At 43.6% G+C, this 18,273-nt stretch overlaps 1 protein-coding gene across 1 annotated transcript in view; it reads left to right on the top strand.

The window, feature by feature from the left end:
* Positions 1-12,063, top strand: part of LOC128694734 (homeobox protein engrailed-1-B) — a 48,194-nt gene extending 36,131 nt beyond the window's left edge. Inside the window, exon 2 of the mRNA XM_053784997.2 lies at positions 10,462-12,063. Coding sequence (XP_053640972.1) covers positions 10,462-10,781 — 320 coding nt within the window. The 3' untranslated portion in view covers positions 10,782-12,063. The remainder of the gene's footprint in view (positions 1-10,461) is intronic.
* Positions 12,064-18,273: the final 6,210 nt, after the last annotated feature.

Raw genomic sequence — 18,273 nt, 5'->3', positions numbered from 1 at the left:
TCTGCTCCCTCTCTCAGGATCCATGGAGAGATGTTATCCGGCCCCATTGCCTTTGAGGCATCTAGCTCACTCAGAAGCCTCTTCACTTCTTCCTCGGTTGTGTGTACTGTGTCCAGCACTTGGTGGTGTACCCCACCTCTCCGTCTTTCTGGAGCCCCTTCTGTCTCCTCTGTGAACACTTCTTTGAATCTCTTGTTGAGTTCCTCACATACTTCACGGTCATTTCTTGTCTCTCCTCCTTCCTTCCTTAGCCTGATTACCTGATCACTGACTGTTGTTTTCCTCCTGATGTGGCTGTCTAACAGCTTCGGGTCAGATTTGGCTTTCGCTGCTATGTCGTTTTCATATTGTCGTTGGGCCTCCCTTCTGATCTGTGCATATTCATTTCTGGCTCTACGACTGCTCTCCTTACTCTCCTAGGTCCTTTGCCTTCCATATTTCTTCCATTCCCTAGCACACTTGGTTTTTGCCTCCCTGCACCTTTGGGTGAACCATGGGCTCATCCTGGCTTTTTCATTATTCCTGTTACCCTTGGGTACAAACCTCTCCTTAGCCTCCTTGCACATTATTGTTACATATTCCATCATCTCATTAACTGGCTTCCCTACCAGTTCTCTGTCCCACTGAACCCCGTTCAGGAAGTTCCTCATTTCCGTGTAGTCCCCTTTCTTGTAGTTTGGCTTCATTCGCCCTGGCCTTCCTGCTTTCCCCTCCACTTATAGTTCTACTGTGTATTCGAAGCTTAAAACCACATGATCGCTGGCCGCAAGGGGTCTTTCATATGTGATGTCCTCAATATCTGCACTACTCAAAGGGAATACTAGTCCAGTCTTGCTGGTTCATCCTCTCCTCTCTCTCTTGTAGTGTCCCTTACGTGTTGGTACATGAAGTTTTCCAGTACCACCTCCATCATCTTAGCCCTCCATGTATCTTGGCCCCCATGTGGCTCCAAGTTTTCCCAATCGATTTCCTTGTGGTTAGTCACCCATGATCAGGAGCTTTGCCCTGCATGCATGAGCTCTTCTGGCCACTGCAGCCAGTGTGCCAACCATCGCTCTATTGCTCTCATCATACTCTTGCCTTGGCCTCCTGCTGTTCTGTGGTGGGTTATACATCACTGCAATTACCACTTTGGGACCTCCAGAGTGAAGCGTTCCCGCTGTGTGTGTGTGTGTGTGTGTGTGTGTGTGTGTGTGTGTGTGTGTGTGTGTGTGTGTGTGTGTGTGTGTGTGTGTGTGTGTGTGTGTGTGTTGTGTGTGTGTGTTGTGTGTGTGTGTTGTGTGTGTGTTGTGTGTGTGTGTTGTGTGTGTGTGTTGTGTGTGTGTGTTGTGTGTGTGTTGTGTGTGTGTTGTGTGTGTGTTGTGTGTGTGTTGTGTGTGTGTTGTGTGTGTGTGTGTGTTGTGTGTGTTGTGTGTGTTGTGTGTTGTGTGTGTGTGTGTGTTGTGTGTGTGTGTGTGTGTGTGTGTGTGTGTGTGTGTGTGTGTGTGTGTGTGTGTGTGTGTGTGTGTGTGTGTGTGTGTTTGTCATGAGCTCTCATAGATATGGCTGCAGATCGTGTCCCAGCTCCTGGTCCCCACTTCTTAGCTGTATACGAGTGATTTCATTTCCTGCCTCATGGACCCTGTCGTACATATCCTTGAAACCATGCATGGTGTTTATTTCCACTCTCCTTCCCTCAGCTCACCGCTCGCCCACCCACTGCTATCATTTGGTGAGGATTTACCAAAGTAGCGGATTACTATTAGTATGTGTGCGTGGGGAGATTTACCGTCTCGGCTGCGATCTATTGGCTCAATATGGAAGCCAGCTGACCAACAAACAGGGATTATCGTGATAAATGAACTGGTAGCCCCTCTTCTCTCTCTCTCTTCACCTTCCTCATTTCCTATTTCTCCTTTTCCTCTCCGTTTCTCCCCTGCCGACTCATCCACTCTGTCCCACTTCCTCTCTTCTTTCATTTTCTCCCTTGTCATTCTCTCTCTTTCCCCCCTCCCATTCATATTCTTCCACGTAATTCCCCTTATTCCTGCCCTCTCAACCCCTCTTGCTCCCCTCATTCCCCTTCCCACTACTTGTAATGGCAATGGTTTAATGAAATTCTTGCCGTTGCTTAGCATTTGCATAGCGACTGGAGAGTTTAGCTTTTCATTAAGTCTTTGGATGCACGTCTAGTACTGCTGATGTTGTGTTCTTTCATGGTGGAGGGAGCGAAGGAGGGAGGGAGGGAGGGACTTAGCCAGTAAGAGATGGTGAGAAAGAGATAGGGATCCATACATGCATACAATATGTGTGTGTGTGTGTGTGTGTGTGTGTGTGTGTGTGTGTGTGTGTGTGTGTGTGTGTGTGTGTGTGTGTGTGTGTGTGTGTGTGTGTGTGTGTGTGTGTGTGTCGTTTATTTCAAAAAGGATGCACAACGTTCCACTCTGGCTACACTGAGAATATCTCGTGTCTGGATGAGAGGTACCTACATGTTATGGGCAACATTCTGAATTCTCTTTCATATGAATTTAACGATTTGCATCCGTCTATCAAATATAAATATGAAGGGGAAACCGAAGGTATATTCTCTTTTTCTTGATGTTCTCATCAATTGGGTAGATGGATTATTATTATTATTATAATCAAGGGAGAAGCGCTAAACCCGGAGGATTATACAGCGCCTGGGGGGGGGGGGATGTGGAAGGCATTCAGGCTTAATTCGGGGAACTGGGGCACAGATCCAATTCCCTAAATCAAGAGCCCCTCACCAACATCAAGGAACCTTCCTTGAGGGGGGGGGTAGATGGAAAAAATGAAAACTGGAAATGATGAAATATTAAAAAAATATGGAAACGAGAGATCCAAACGCAGTGTAATGAGACACAAATGCAATGTAATGAGAAACGTTGTCAATAAAGGCTCTTTTTCAACTGCATTTGCATCTCAATTTCTTTTTAAATCTATATAAAAGAGTCACGTTTTATCGTGTATACCATCCAAGTTATACTGATGAAACATCAACAAAATGTAAATAATGTTTGCAGGGATCTACCTCGTCCAGTATTTTACCTTGCTAGCTCATTCTACTGTCACAATATTTTTTTTATTTCGAGTTCAGAATCTCTCACCTTAAAACTTAGCGCTAATTAATAATCAAAAGTTGACAGAAATAAACGAGGAGGCATTAATGTTATATTATGTGGAGATTTTATAACATCATTAATTGATTAGTAGTCATAACTAAGCCATGAGGAAGATACCTATCCATAACTTAGGATATTTCTTAGGAAATATTTCTCCAGCTGTGCCTATGAGGACATCCAAGAACTGGAGTTTGTTGTCCCTTTCCGTCTCAAGGGTGAATTTAATGGAAAGCTCCATATCATTATGTCTATCAGTATAGAATTATTTACATCCTCGTATGCACGATTCAGCAGACATGTCTCGACCCTTCAAATTAAACCATGTTTCGGTTATTAAAATAATCTAAGCTTTTATTTTGTTCCTAGAACTGAATGTCTCTTGGTCACTGTATCATTAAATTTCATAGTAACCGAATCCTATATTTTACACATACACACACACACACACACACACACACACACACACACACACACACACACACACACACACACACACACACACACACACACACACACACACACACAACAGGCACATCTCCTGAAGCGCACATCAACCAAATAACTGCTGTAGCATATGGGTGCCTAGCAAACCTCAGAACAGCATTCCGACATCTTAATAAGGAATCGTTCAGGACCCTGTACACCGTGTACGTTAGGCCCATATTGGAGTATGCGGCACCAGTTTGGAACCCACACCTGGCCAAGCATGTAAAGAAACTAGAGAAAGTGCAAAGGTTTGCAACAAGACTAGTCCCAGAGCTAAGAGGTATGTTCTATGAGGAGAGGTTAAGGGAAATCAACCTGACGACACTGGAGGACAGGAGAGATAGGGGGGACATGATAACGACTTACAAAATACTGAGAGGAATTGACAAGGTGGACAAAGACAGGATGTTCCAGAGATGGAACACAGCAACAAGGGGACACAGTTGGAAGTTGAAGACACAGATGAATCACAGGGATGTTAGGAAGTATTTCTTCAGCCACAGAGTAGTCAGGAAGTGGAATAGTTTAGGAAGCGATGTAGTGGAGGCAGGATCCATACATAGCTTTAAGCAGAGGTACGATAAAGCTCATGGTTCAGGGAGAGTGACCTAGTGGCGACCAGTGAAGAGCCGGGGCCAGAAGCTTGGACTCGACCCCAGCTACCTCAACTAGGTGAGTACACACACACCCAAACACACACACACACTAGGTGAGTACACACAAACACACTCATGCACGCGCGCGCGCGTAGTTCTAACTTCTATTGGTTTAAAGCCCAGTACACTGCAGCAGCAGCCCCCTCAGCTGAACAAGCCATCACTGCCACCCCTGCCCTAGATAGGTGCACCCCATCACTGGCATACATTTTATTGAGGCAACGTTTCGCTCTTCAGGAACTTTGCCAAGCATTACAAACAATACATGGACACAGAGGGTATATATAGGCTTTGAGTGAGGTGTAGTACGAGTAGAGGTAGTAGTAGTAGTTATACAAGTGGTGGAAAAGTCAGCTGGTACATGAGAAAGAAAGGTTACAAAAGCTATAGGTTGGGTAGCATAAAAAATACAAGCCTCACTTCTAACCATATATATTTGCCCAACCTTATTTTTATGCTACTCAAGATATAGCTTTTGTAACCATTCTTTCTCATGTACCAGCTGAATTTTCCAACATTTGTATAACTACTACTACTACTTCTACTTGTACTACACCTCACTCAAAGCCTATATATACCATTTATTCTTTGTAGTGGCTTGACAAGCTTCTGGAGAGCGAAACGTTGCCACAAAATGTCACATTATTTGCACCACTGTCCTTGTACTTAACACCTTCGTTAGGCAACACTGCTTAGGTACTGATAGTCCCGAGAGCAGTTTCTTCAGCCTTCTTCATCTTGATCTTTAACTCATTCTTACAAACCAATTTCTGGTAAAGATGATGTAATTAGTCCATCAGCCTTGGAAAAATAGTTTTTAAGGTGGTCAGTCCCACAGCCTGGAGAAGAGTTCAGCACCATACTCGGTAATAATATGAAGCTGAAGGATGAGAATGGAGTCTTATTCACTGTAGAAGGAGGCGTCACCGTCGACAGTTATATAAAACTTCAGCTTTATACTGTTCCAGACTATGGAGCTGAACTCTTCTCCAGGCTGAGGGACTGACTACCTCAAAATCTATTTCTTCAAGCTTGATGAACTGATTCCATCATCTTTACCTCACCACTACTGCCACCTACAATCCATTCTCCTTTCTGTCTGAATGCGTAGGTGAAACGTTTCAACAATAAGGATACCCAACTGCTGTACATGCGTCTTACTCATCAACTTGTCGGTATTATTTATCATATTCAGCAGACCAATTTCCATTTGTTGCGGCTGGTATTTTCTTCCTCGTTCTGGGGATGAGTCTTCTTGTTCTGCAAGAGGCAATGTCTCCTTCGTAGCCTCCTCCAGCACTGCTTTCATCTGAACATACAACTGTTAAGAACACAGGGAAGACATCCTAGATTTCAGTTGCGCTAACAATGAGACTCCACCAAGAACGTCGTCACAGGACACACAAACATAGGAAGTATTTCATCTTCACAATATAAACCTCACAACATCTTCACAATATTACAGTCCGACACAACATTCTCTGCTATTGTCTAGACACGAGTAGGTGAGCATGAAGGGGAAGGAGAAAGGAAAGATAAACAGGGAAATGGGGAGTGGAAATGTAGTAGTAATAGTAGTAGTGGAAATAGTGGTGCTGGTGGGAGTAACATTATTATTAGTAGAAAAAGATTGTCGCAATACACTGGCCAGAACAATTCACAACTATCTTATATTTGGAGAGGAAAATTTACAGGACGTTTCGGTCCGTCATCGACTACTGAGAAATCATTATCGACGGTCTGTGCATAACTATTATCAAGTTAAAAACGGTTCCGAATGGATCGAAAGGTCGTCTGAAGTTTCCTGTTCAAACTACAGTTTAGCTGCCAGTAACACTGTGTGAATAGTTCTATTAGTATTAGCAATAGTTGTAAGGAGTGTGAAGGAAAAAAGAATAAGTAGATCACGAGGCGGAGGAAGAATTGGAGAGGGAGAGGAAGAATGAAGGGGTGAAGGTGTAATGAAGGTAGATCAAAGGGAGAATGAAGAGGTGAAGGTGTAATGAAGGTAGATCACAGGGAGAATGAGGAGGAGGCGTAGGTGGCAATGGCAGCGGCGGCGGCGGCGGTGGAGGAGAAGGAAGACTGGGGATATGGGGGAGTGGGAGCAATTTTATTAGTGCCCCCCTGAATGTAAAAATGTCTTCGCGTGGCGTCACGGGTGCCATAAATCAAGAGGAGAGCGAGTGCGTGATTCTGGCGAGGCGGGCGTTATCAGCCTCCAGCTCATTTTTACCCTGCTGCTGGGCCACTGTGATAAGCCCCGCCAGCCTCCGTTATGGCTCCACATCCTCCCAGCTATAATTTGCTCATCCCATCTGAGCTGCCGGGGGAGGGGGAGGAGAGGGGATGTGCCCCTCGAAAGCGGAGAGGGATGGGTGGAGGGGGTAGGGTGGAGGAGAGAAATGGGATTGTGGCGTCGAAGGTAGGGGCGAAGGGAGAGGAAGGGGAAATCTCTGAAGGTAGGAGAAACAGAGAGTGTGCCCTTTCGAGTGGGGAGGCAAGGTGGAGGGTGGGGAGGAAGGGGAGAGGGAGAGAAGTAATAGAGGTGGGTGGTAAGACGTGGGGAGGAAGAGGGGGGAGGACGGTCAGCAACTTGCGTGAGAAGGAATAAATTGCTCAGCGATGATCTGGTGCTACCTCATGAGAGAGAGAGAGAGAGAGAGAGAGAGAGAGAGAGAGAGAGAGAGAGAGAGAGAGAGAGAGAGAGAGAGAGAGAGAGAGAGAGAGAGAGCTACCTCGTAGGATCTCTACATCTCTTTGGGTCTAATAGAGTTCCTTGGGTCTCTGAAATTCTTCACTCTCTCTTGGGTCTCGCATCAGATCTCACAACACCTCACTGTGTCTCACAACGCCGCTATGCAATCTCACAATGTGGCATCAGATGCCGCAAACGCGGCATCAGAGCTCACACCAGATGTCACAACGTGGCATAAAATCGCACAACGTGTCATACCATCATACAACGCGGCATCAGGTCATGAAAACCCCGTCCAGGCGATTGAAATAGGCTGCCCACGTTATTGATAGAGCACCGTCCCATGAATATTATTGAGGGGATGAGTGGTTTGTGTACACCGAGCTGACGGCTCTCTGTTTCTTTTTTGCTCTCATCTCCTGGTGACATGTGTTTGAGATTAGTGGTCTGCCGCTGTCAATTTACACCAAGCGGCCATGTCGGTTCCCTCCCGGATTAGAATCAAGCAGAATGGTGCCAATGCTTTCTGACGGGTTATCAAGTGGGATTCAAACCATTTTACATCTCACATTTTTTTTACCCTAGATTAATAGCAGGTCTGACACACGACTGGCCACCTTTACAAAGCCAGAAAATGACTTGAAACGTGTTAAACAAAACAAATGAGAAAAGAAGTGGGCTGCAGCAAAACTGGTCATCAAGGGAGATTTGATCCGATTTTGCGTTCCCTCATTTGTCACAATGTCACTCTGAATGTAGGATTTGTATAACCAGGAAATGGACTATAAAAAGATTTTGTGAAGTTATTATTCGTTTACTAAACACACACGAAACGCTAAATCTTGTAGTTCATTCACCAGTTGTGGAGGCTCGATCCTTTATCTGCTAATCACAAGACAGCGTGACTTACTATACTATCCGATGCTATCATTTTTTTCTCCATGCGACTTTGAAGCTCCAACTTGGTGATTATAAGGCCGCAGACGGATGTGCAACAATAAAACTTCTTTAAAATCAAGTAAATTCTTGGTGAGCATTAATAACACGGCTTTCCAGATACTCTTCAAGTGGATTTCGCGTCTGCTGACTGGTGTGTGTTATTTTCACGACAGATCTAGCATAATTTTTTTTGTGTATGCATATATATATATATATATATATATATATATATATATATATATATATATATATATATATATATATATATATATATATATATATATATATATATAAGGCTGGCTGCCTTGGATCAATGTCTAGCATTGTGCTAGGCGCCAAGGTATTGGTCCAGTGTGGTGAGAATGGTATAGCACTGCGTTCCTTGTTCCAAGGTTCGTAGGTTCGAGTCTCCTTCAGCCAGAGATCAGTGTTTGTGTATATTTCGCCTGCTCTTGCGAATTCCTTGCATTGTTAAAATCTCTAGTAAGGCTGATGCATGTAGGGGATGAGGTGAAAAGCTGGAAGCCTTCTCCCTGAAAGCTGGCTGCCTTGGATTGTGCTAGGCGCCAAGGTATTGGTCCAGTGTGGTGAGAATGGTATAGCACTGCGTACCTTGTTCCAAGGTTCGTAGGTTCGAGTCTCCATCCGCTGATACGTCAACTCCCAAATATCTGAAAACATTCACTTCTTCCACACTCCTCTTCCCCAATTTGATATCCAATTTTTCTTTATCTAAATCATTTGATACCCTCATCACCTTACTCTTTTCTATGTTCACTTTCAACTTTCTACCTTTACACACACTCCCTAATTCGCTGGCTTAAACCAATGCCTTAACCTAGTCAGGTCAGGTCACATTCACTTAAGGAAGGAGCACGGTATCTGACCTAGTAGCAGAAGGTAGTCATGTTCAACTCACACCCACCCACACCCACTCATGCATTTATCTAAACTATCTTTGAAACTACACAACGTTTTAGCCTCTATAGCTGTACTCTGAAGTTTGCTCCACTCATCCACAGCTCTATTACCAAACCAGTGCTTTCCTGTATCCTTCCTGAATCTGAATTTTTCCAACTTAAAGCCGTTGCTGCGAATCCTGTCTAGGTTAGATATTTTTAGCACGCTATTTACATCCCCTTTATTTATTCGTCTTCCATTTATATACCTCAATCACATCCCCCCTAACTCTACGCCTTTCTACAGAGTGCAGATTCAGGGCCCTCAGTCTATCCTCATAGGGAAGATTTCTGATACATGGGATCAACTTTGTCATCCTCCTTTGTACGTTTTCCAGAGCATTTATATCCATACGGTGACCAAAACTGTGCAGCATGATCTAGATGAGGCCTAACCAAGGATATATAGAGTTGAAGAACAACCTGAGGACTCCTGTTATTTATGCTTCTTGGCATGAAGTCAAGGATTCTGTTCGCTTTATTGCGAACACTTATGCACTGTTGTGTTGATTTTAGATTACTGCTAACCAGAACTCCCAAATCCTTTTCGCAGTCAGTAATATTAAGATCTCCATTATTTAGTTTATATGTGGCATGGTTATTTTCCTGTCCAATGTTTAGAACTTTGCATTTGTCTATATTAAACTGCATCTGCCACTTCTCCGACCACTGCATTAGTCTATTCAAATCTTCCTGGAGTGCTCTAATGCCCTCGTTAGAATGAATTCGACGGCCTATTTTGGTGTCATCGGCAAACTTGCTAACGTCGCTATTTATTCCCTCAACTATGTCGATTATGTAGATTGTGAACAACAAGGGGCCCAACACTGACCTCTGTGGAACACCGCTCGTGACACTTCACATTCTGATTTCTCCCCATTTATGCAAACTCTCTGCTGCCTATTTATCAACCATGCCTCTGTCCAGGAAAAAATTTCTCCTATTCCGTGTGCCTTAATTTTCCTTAATAATCCTTGATGTGGGACTCTATCAAAAGCCTTACTGAAGTCCATATACACAATATCATATTCATTACCATGATCTACCTCCTCAAATACCTTAGTGAAAAAAGTTAATAAATTCATAAGGTAGGAACGCCCTTTTGTAAAACCGTGCTGAGATTCGTTGATTAATTTATGCTTTTCAAGATGGCTACGAATTGCCTCGGCAATTATTGATTCCATAAATTTTCCCACTATGCAGGTTAGGCTTATTGGCCTATAGTTCGAAGCTAAGGACCTGTCACCTGCCTTGTAAATAGGTATCACATTTGCCATTTTCCACTTATCTGGCACCATGAAAAGATTAGCCAAAGGTTTGCTAAGCTTATCTTTACATTCCTTTAGAACCCTTGCATACAGTTCATCAGGGCCTGGGGATTTATTATTATTATTATTATTATTATTATTATTATTATTATTATTATTATTATTATTATTATTGTTGTTGTAAATATTTTATTACCAAAATTAATATTTATACTATTTTTTTGGCAGCTTAAATACGATATTACATTTTTTTATAAGCTAGAACTGCAGTTATTATTTTGTGCACAAACGTCTAATCAAAATGACTAACGCACCTCTCCCTCCTGCCGACAGGTCCCCGCTCCCGACGAATCAAACGAAGAGATCGTAACCCGGAGGAGAAGCGTCCCCGCACCGCCTTCACCTCCGAGCAACTGGCAAAGCTCAAGAAGGAGTTCGAAGAAAATAAGTACCTTACGGAGAAGCGACGGCAAGACCTGGCCAGAGAACTCGGCCTCAATGAATCTCAGATCAAGATTTGGTTCCAGAACAAGCGAGCGAAGATCAAGAAGGCAAGTGGGCAGAAGACGGGGCTGGCCGTCCATCTGATGGCTCAAGGACTTTATAATCATTCCACCGTACCTGTCGAGGAGGATGATCCCTACCTCTGCTAGAGACCTCTCGTGCCATTAAAGGTTGAAATCTTGCGCTGGTGAGCGCTCATGCAAGGATGGCCATGTAACTGCGGCTTAAGGGCTCCTTTGTCGGGGGCCAGTAGCAGTTAGTTTTGTAAGAAATTAAGTGGCAGAGTTCTTGCGCGAGATCGCCCAGTGTTGCAGAGATCAAGGTGCGCTCGGCCCGAACAGTGCTTTGTCATGAGGTTGTGTGGATGCACATGTCTTCCCACGACGTCTTCAGAACCCCTTGCTCGCCCACACACAAGAGATGTCAACATATGGTGTAGCCGACGTGAGGCATGGTAGCAGCACACTGTGGGCGTCACACGTGACATGAGCTATAAAAGGTTGTGTTGGGGCCTCAGCACCCCAGCTTCCCTGATCCCTCGCAGCTCACTATTGGGGTCCTCGTAGCATCACATTACTGACAACAGTGTCTACTCCAAGAGTCCTACAACTCTGAAAGATTCCCCAATCTTCTTTATTATCACACTTTTATATTTACCTGAGTTATTATTTGTGATAAACCTTTCTCCTAAGCTCGCGTCTCACGAAAGTCTTCTAGAACCCCTAAATAATAAATCTCTTAATATAGTAAAAGTATTCTTACAAATATCCTCGCGAAACCTAATTTAAAGTGTCAGAAGGTGCTTCCTAACACTCCCATTCACATTCCTAATTCGATGAATCAACATATCAAGAGCAACACTTCATTCCCAGCCTTAAGGGCACCTCCCTTCTGACATACATAACACCTGGAGCGTGGCTGTCTGAGGAACATCTCGTTCGCAAGGGACCAGTCTTTCCCTGAAGACGACCTTCTTATCAATATGACCCTGAAGGATAGTACCCAGGGCCTGTCCTTCTCTGAAGAGGACCTCATTTACACTAATGCCATTAAAGATAGCACCCTGAGCCTGGGCGTTTAAACTACGATCTTCAGGGACAGTATATCTAGCTCGGTCCTCTCATGGCGAGTACTTCACACTATCACCCTCAAGGACAGCTACCAGGGCCTGACTCCTGAGAAACACCACCTACTTCCCTCCTGAACCCCCCCTGGTGATCCCCTCATTCCACTCTGGCATACCCTTCAGCGCGCAAGAAAACGTCAGTTGCAACAATTGGACTGACTTGTGTTTAAAGTAGCTGAACTTCTTCTGAAGAGTACAAATTAGATTTTAATTTACTATGACAGTAATAAGTCTCAGATACTACCATTCTATGTTCCGTTCATTTACCTCGTTCACATATATTTTGTACAACTTTAAGGATATGAAGTCCTCATCAAGTCACTTGTATATATTGTATATTTATCAGATGTTTATATGTTGTAAATACCCGTTTAAATTATTTATATGTATGTGTTGTCGAATAAACAATCTTTTCTCTATCATTTCATTTTTAATACAAAGCCTTTCTGTTGAAAATTCAAAGAAAATTTATCACATTCAGGAATATAAGTAAATGGTTTTTTAATATCAGCATTCCTAAACTGTGCAAATAAATTGTGTATATACTATACAAAGATGTATTTCCTAGTGTATATATGTACACTAAGAGGTGAGTATCTATGTATATTTCAAGAGGTGAATAAAAAGGCACAATATCGTGGCCGGAACTATACACAAATAACCCGTCACTAGGAGACTGAAACTTATGACGACGTTTCGGACTGACTTGGACCATTTAATCACTAGCTTCTAGTAACCGTTCTAAGTCGGACCGAAACGTCGTCATAAGTTTCAGTCTCCTACATGCATTTATTTTTGTAATAGAATATTTTTTTTATATACACCGAGAAATATACATGTCTTTGTGCATATACACAGATAGATATCTCAGTATTTAGAATGATCTGTGGGTATCTCTGTGCATTAAACGTTGCGAAGCGAGTATCTCTGCTTTTCTGTATAGTATACACCCCAAAAGGTGTATCTCTCTCATAGTCTATACACCGTAAGTTGAAAATATACTATACATGCACCCAGAGGCGAGTATTCACACTATCAATGTCTTGCCAGATACGCGCAGATACGACAGTTTAGATGTCCCTCTGAGCAGCAGATATCCCAAACCCCTCCTTTAGAGTACAGGGACTACTTCTCACCTCCAGGACTCAAGCCCGGCTAACAGGTTTCCTTGAATCCCTTCATAAAATATTATCTTGCTCACACTCCAACTACTCAAGTCCCAAAAACTATTTGTCTCCACTCACTCCTATCTAACAAGCTCACACATGCCTGCTGTTTCTCCAAGCCTCCTTGCACACAAAACCTCTTTTACTCCCTCCCTCCATCCCTTCCTACGACTAGCCCTACCCCTACCTCCATCTTCTCTAAATGACCAAACCATCTCAAGGACTTCCCTCATCAGTCCTCTGGACAATATCTTTAGGAACTCCACACCTCCTAATCTCCAAACCACGAAATCTCAGAATAATATCTAAGCCACATATTAATAATAATAATAATAACAATTAATAATAATTATTATTAAATTAGTGAGGAAGTGCTAAACCCGTAGGTGCCACACAGTTCCTAGGGAAAGTGAGGTTATCATATCCAGACCAAGAAAGAAGGTAGCTTTAATTCTTTGGATCAAGAGCCCTTCGCCAGCATCAAAAACCCTCTTCAAGGGATCGTGGACTTAAACTGAATAAATCTGGTTTGGTAAAGACATCTTTGCTTATGCATATTTTTGTAACATAATAAAATCTCCAGGCCTGGCCTGGTGTAGGACCGTGCAGGGGAAGGGGGCGGAGACCCCTGCAACAGGGGAAGGGAGCGGAGACCCCTGCAACAGGGGAAGAGAGCGGAGACCCCTGCAACAGGGGAAGGGAGCGGAGACCCCTGCAACAGGGGAAGGGAGCGGAGACCCCTGCAACAGGGGAAGGGAGCGGAGACCCCTGCAACAGGGGAAGGGAGCGGAGACCCCTGCAACAGGGGAAGGGAGCGGAGACCCCTGCAACAGGGGAAGGAGGCGAAGACCCCTGCAACACGGGAAGGGGGGAGACCCCTGCAAAAGAAGGGGCGGAGACCCCTGCAATTAACTACACGTAGTCCTAATTCTCTCCTGAAATTCCCTATTGACTGAATGTGAATGTTTTTTATTGAATATATTTCAAAATGAGGCTGGTAACCACATGCAGAGAAACACGACTGATAGAAAGTTTGTATATCTCGACCTCAAACTGAGGTCCTCTTCAGCAGGTGGAAGTTGAAATATATTATTTATTATTATTATTTGTCAGCATGCAAGTGGTGGTTTTTGGTGGCGGTGGGTGGTGGTGGTGGGTGCTGGTGGTGGTGGTGGTGGTAGTGGTGGTGGTAGAGGTAGAGGTGGTGGTGGTAAAGGTGGTGGTGGTAGAGGTAGAGGTGGTGGTGGTAGAGGTGGTGGTGGTAGAGGTGGTGGTGGTGGTAGAGATGGTGGTGATAGTGGTGGTGGTGGTGGTGACAGTGGTGGTGGTGATAGTGGTGGTGGTGGTGGTAGTGGTGGTGGCGACAGTGGTGGTAGTGGTGGTGGTGGTAGTAGTGAGTGGTGATAGTGGTGGTGGTGGTGAAAGTGGTGGTGGTGAGTGGTGGTAGTGGTGATGGTGGTGGTGGTTGTTTGCAATGGTGGGGGTGGCGGTTGTGGTAGTGGTGGTGGTGTTTGTGGTAGTGGTGGTGGTAGTGGTAGTAGTGATGGCGGTAGTGGTGGTGGCTGTTGTGGTGGTGGTGGTAATGGTGGTGGTAGTGGTTGTGGTGGTGGTAGTGATGGTAGTGGTAGTGGTGGTGGTAGTGGTAGTGGTGGTAATGGTAGTGGTGGTAGTGGTGGTAGTGGTAGTGGTGGTGGTGGTAGTGGTAGTGGTGGTAGTGGTAGTGGTGGTTGTGGTAGTGGTGGTAGTGGTAGCGGTGGTAGTCGTGGCAGTGGTAGTGGTGGTAGTGGAAGTGGTAGTGGTGGTGGTAGTGGTAGTGGTGGTAGTAGTGGTAGTGGTGGAAGTGGTGGTGGTGGTGGTAGTGGTAGTAGTGGTGGTAGTGGTGGTGGTGGTAGTGGTAGTGGTGGTAGTGGTAGTGGTGGTAGTGGTAGTGGTGGTAGTGGTAGTGGTGGTAGTGGTAGTGGTGGTAGTGGTAGTGGTGGTAGTGGTGGTGGTGGTAGTGGTGGTAGTGGTAGTGGTGGTAGTGGTAGTGGTGGTAGTGGTGGTAGTGATGGTAGTGGTAGTGGTAGTGGTGGTAGTGGTGGTGGTAGTGGTGGTAGTGGTGGTAGTGGTAGTGGTGGTAGTGGTGGGTGGTGGTAGTGGTGGTAGTAGTGGTAGTGGTGGTAGTGGTAGTGATGGTAGTGGTAGTGGTGGTAGTGGTGGTGGTGGTAGTGGTGGTAGTGGTGGTAGTGGTAGTGGTAGTGATGGTAGTGGTAGTGGTGGTAGTGGTAGTAGTGGTAGTGGTGGTAGTGGTGGTAGTAGTGCTAGTGGTGGTAGTGGTAGTGGTGGTAGTGGTGGTGGTAGTGGTGGTAGTGGTGGTGGTAGTGGTGGTAGTGGTGGTGGTGGTAGTGGTAGTGGTGGTAGTGGTGGTGGTGGGCCTCAACATCACGCAGAGTCCAGACTTGAATTTCACAAAATAGCTGCTGTCATAATTAACGCTTGGCTCTTGATAATGAGATTGGAATATTCAGCTGAGTGGGAATTACACCCAATTAATGTTTGCCAATTTGCATTTTGGCATTTTTTGTATATAATTAGCTACAAAATTTGCTGAAATTTTTTAATATTGCCAATAAGTTATACATTATTAAAAAAAGTAAAGATTTAGTGCTTTTCCTGTCAGGAATTTTAACACGCCAGCCCACTAAGGCAGGTGACACGAAGAAAACACTATTACCATCACTCGTTCCTTAGCTGTCTTTTCAGGAGGGAATAATGCAAGTGTAGTTCCAGATGGTTAGTGTTATTATTGTCTTTATTAATATAATAATAATAATAATAATAATAATAATAATATTATTATTATTATTATTATTATTATTATTATTATTATTACATTCAAGGTTGTCAGACAGTGCTTGGGAAATGGGATAATCAGGAATGAAGAGGCAAAGAAGAGAAATATTTCAACCTGTCTTCTCAAAGTGGCATCGTACTTCCACCTTCAAAAGTCTAAAGTTTGGCTAACCGGCTTTCCTGAATAAATTCAAGATATTATTACGCTCACACTCTCATTGAATGACCACTATTTATCTGCTTATTTAACTATTTATGTGAAGCTCTAAAAGCGTGTGGATCATTCAGTACAAGGAGCAGCGGAGGCTCCATAATTTCGTGATATCCAAAGTGATTTTTGCCTAGTTAATGCAACAGTGAATTTGCACTCGCTTGATTGGTAAAATGATCATTGTTTTGTAAGCCAAGATCACAAGTTCTGCCGAATCACTGGAAAGACATAAGAAGATATGCTGCAGGCTATAACATCCGACAAGGAGGTTGTCCATTTCGCAAACGTGAGTGCCCATCACTTTGGAGATTTATTTTAAACACTTCACATTTCTGCAGTGGCATAATTCTCTACCCAGAGCCCCTTCACAGTCACACTGCTACTCTCAGTCACAATACCTACCAGTGCAATTGCGACATGTGGAAGGTGACCAATACTGTCTACACGGGCTAAATTGTGCAAGTTCCTAGAGTTAGCATATAAGGCACAATGAAGCCAACAATATCAGCTGGTCACTCGCTACAGCTGAGTGACCAATATATATATATATATATATATATATATATATATATATATATATATATATATATATATATATATATATATATATATATATATATATATATATATATATATATATATATATATATATATATATATAAGGGTGTATAAACTGTAGTGTAAAGCACCCTTCTGGCAAGACAGTGATGGAGTGAATATGATGAAAGTTTTTATTTTTATATATGGTGGGAATCATATATATGATAATAAAAAAAAAAATATATATATAATATTAGTTATTAATTAAAAATAGGATACAGAAAATTCTTAAAAAGCAACTTCAATTACCGGTCACCACAAAGGATGACTTGTTATAAAGGGATTGTTAGCACTGGTGTTGTGGTGTGGTGCGCCGGGCGGACCATCGCCAGACTTACCACTAATACCTTCTTTTTCATCTATGTTCTTGTGGTACCCAGACCTGACGTGCAGTTTGGCTTAGTAATTACCGCCGGAGATCTTTGGTTAAGGGATTGAAATGTGGACCTTGACAAATCACGTAATATCAGCCTTCCTCACACGCACCCCCCTCCCTACCTGCATCAATCCGTTATGCCCATTCCTCACCTCTTCCCCCAACTCACCTCCCCATTTCCCCGCCCAACGGCGTCTCCTGTTAGCTACTGTTCTTGTTGGTTCTCGCTGACGAACTATGAATATCCAAAATTATTATTCTTTTGTTTTCCTCGTTGTTGATGTCTCATGTTTTACTTGCGAGTGCTTCCACTGTTTATCTCTCTCTCTCCGAGACATTTTCCTGTCAGATTCACATATTCTCTTTGATTTATTCCCACATAAAAGAAAATGGTATGTAATTACACTGATATTTTTTTTCATCTAGTAAATACTTTCATCTGATTACAATAGGGAAATAAACGAAATATATTTCATCTGAAAATTGGTTATGTTTACAGAGATGGAGAGCCTGGATCCCTAGTCATGAAATATATTTATATATCTGTTTTGATTACTTTTATTGTTTATTTTGAGTTATGACTTACGTTTGTCAGGGGTTTTTAGTTTATTTCCACATCTGCCTTATTATTTGCCCTGCAAATTGCATGAACTGATTTAAAGGAATTGCTTATTTCGACGCGACGAAGTTGCTGTTGCCTACTTGACTTTACCGCGTACCGCTGGGCATGAGGTACGGGGAATCTGGACACACTACTCCGTCGATCGAGCTCTGTGACTATCTACCGCTGAGGAAGAACAGTGGCACTGTTACCGTCGATGGTAAAACTCGTATCTCGTACCCTCGATGAAGAGCGCTACAGATAAAGAGCACCGTTGAGAAAAAGAGATCATCCCCCTCACTTCTTATACCGTCTACATGACCACAAGCGATGAACTTCGCAGCACCGTCGAAGCGCCTGTATATCTTGCTACCGTAGACCACGTGATTCAGAGTACCGTCGTGTGTACCGTCAACTAAGTGGATATCTGTCCCGTGGATAGGCGGTACATGCACCCCTACAACTTCCCATCAGTCAGGAAGTACATGCATGCATTAAAATCCACTAATTCCCTTGTGGTGTGACTGAAGGACCCTCCCTCCTAACCACGTATTGACATAACGTACAAAAAACGATGTGGGTTTGAGTGGAACAGAAAAAGAGAGAGAGAGAGAGAGAGAGAGAGAGAGAGAGAGAGAGAGAGAGAGAGAGAGAGAGAGAGAGAGAGAGAGAGAGAGAGAGAGAGAGAGAGTGAGTGAGTGAGAGAGAGAGAGAGAGAGAGAGAGAGAG

The sequence above is a fragment of the Cherax quadricarinatus genome, chromosome 51, assembly GCF_038502225.1.
Source record: "Cherax quadricarinatus isolate ZL_2023a chromosome 51, ASM3850222v1, whole genome shotgun sequence".
NCBI lineage: Eukaryota > Metazoa > Arthropoda > Malacostraca > Decapoda > Parastacidae > Cherax > Cherax quadricarinatus.
This window is presented reverse-complemented; position numbering and strand designations above follow the sequence as displayed.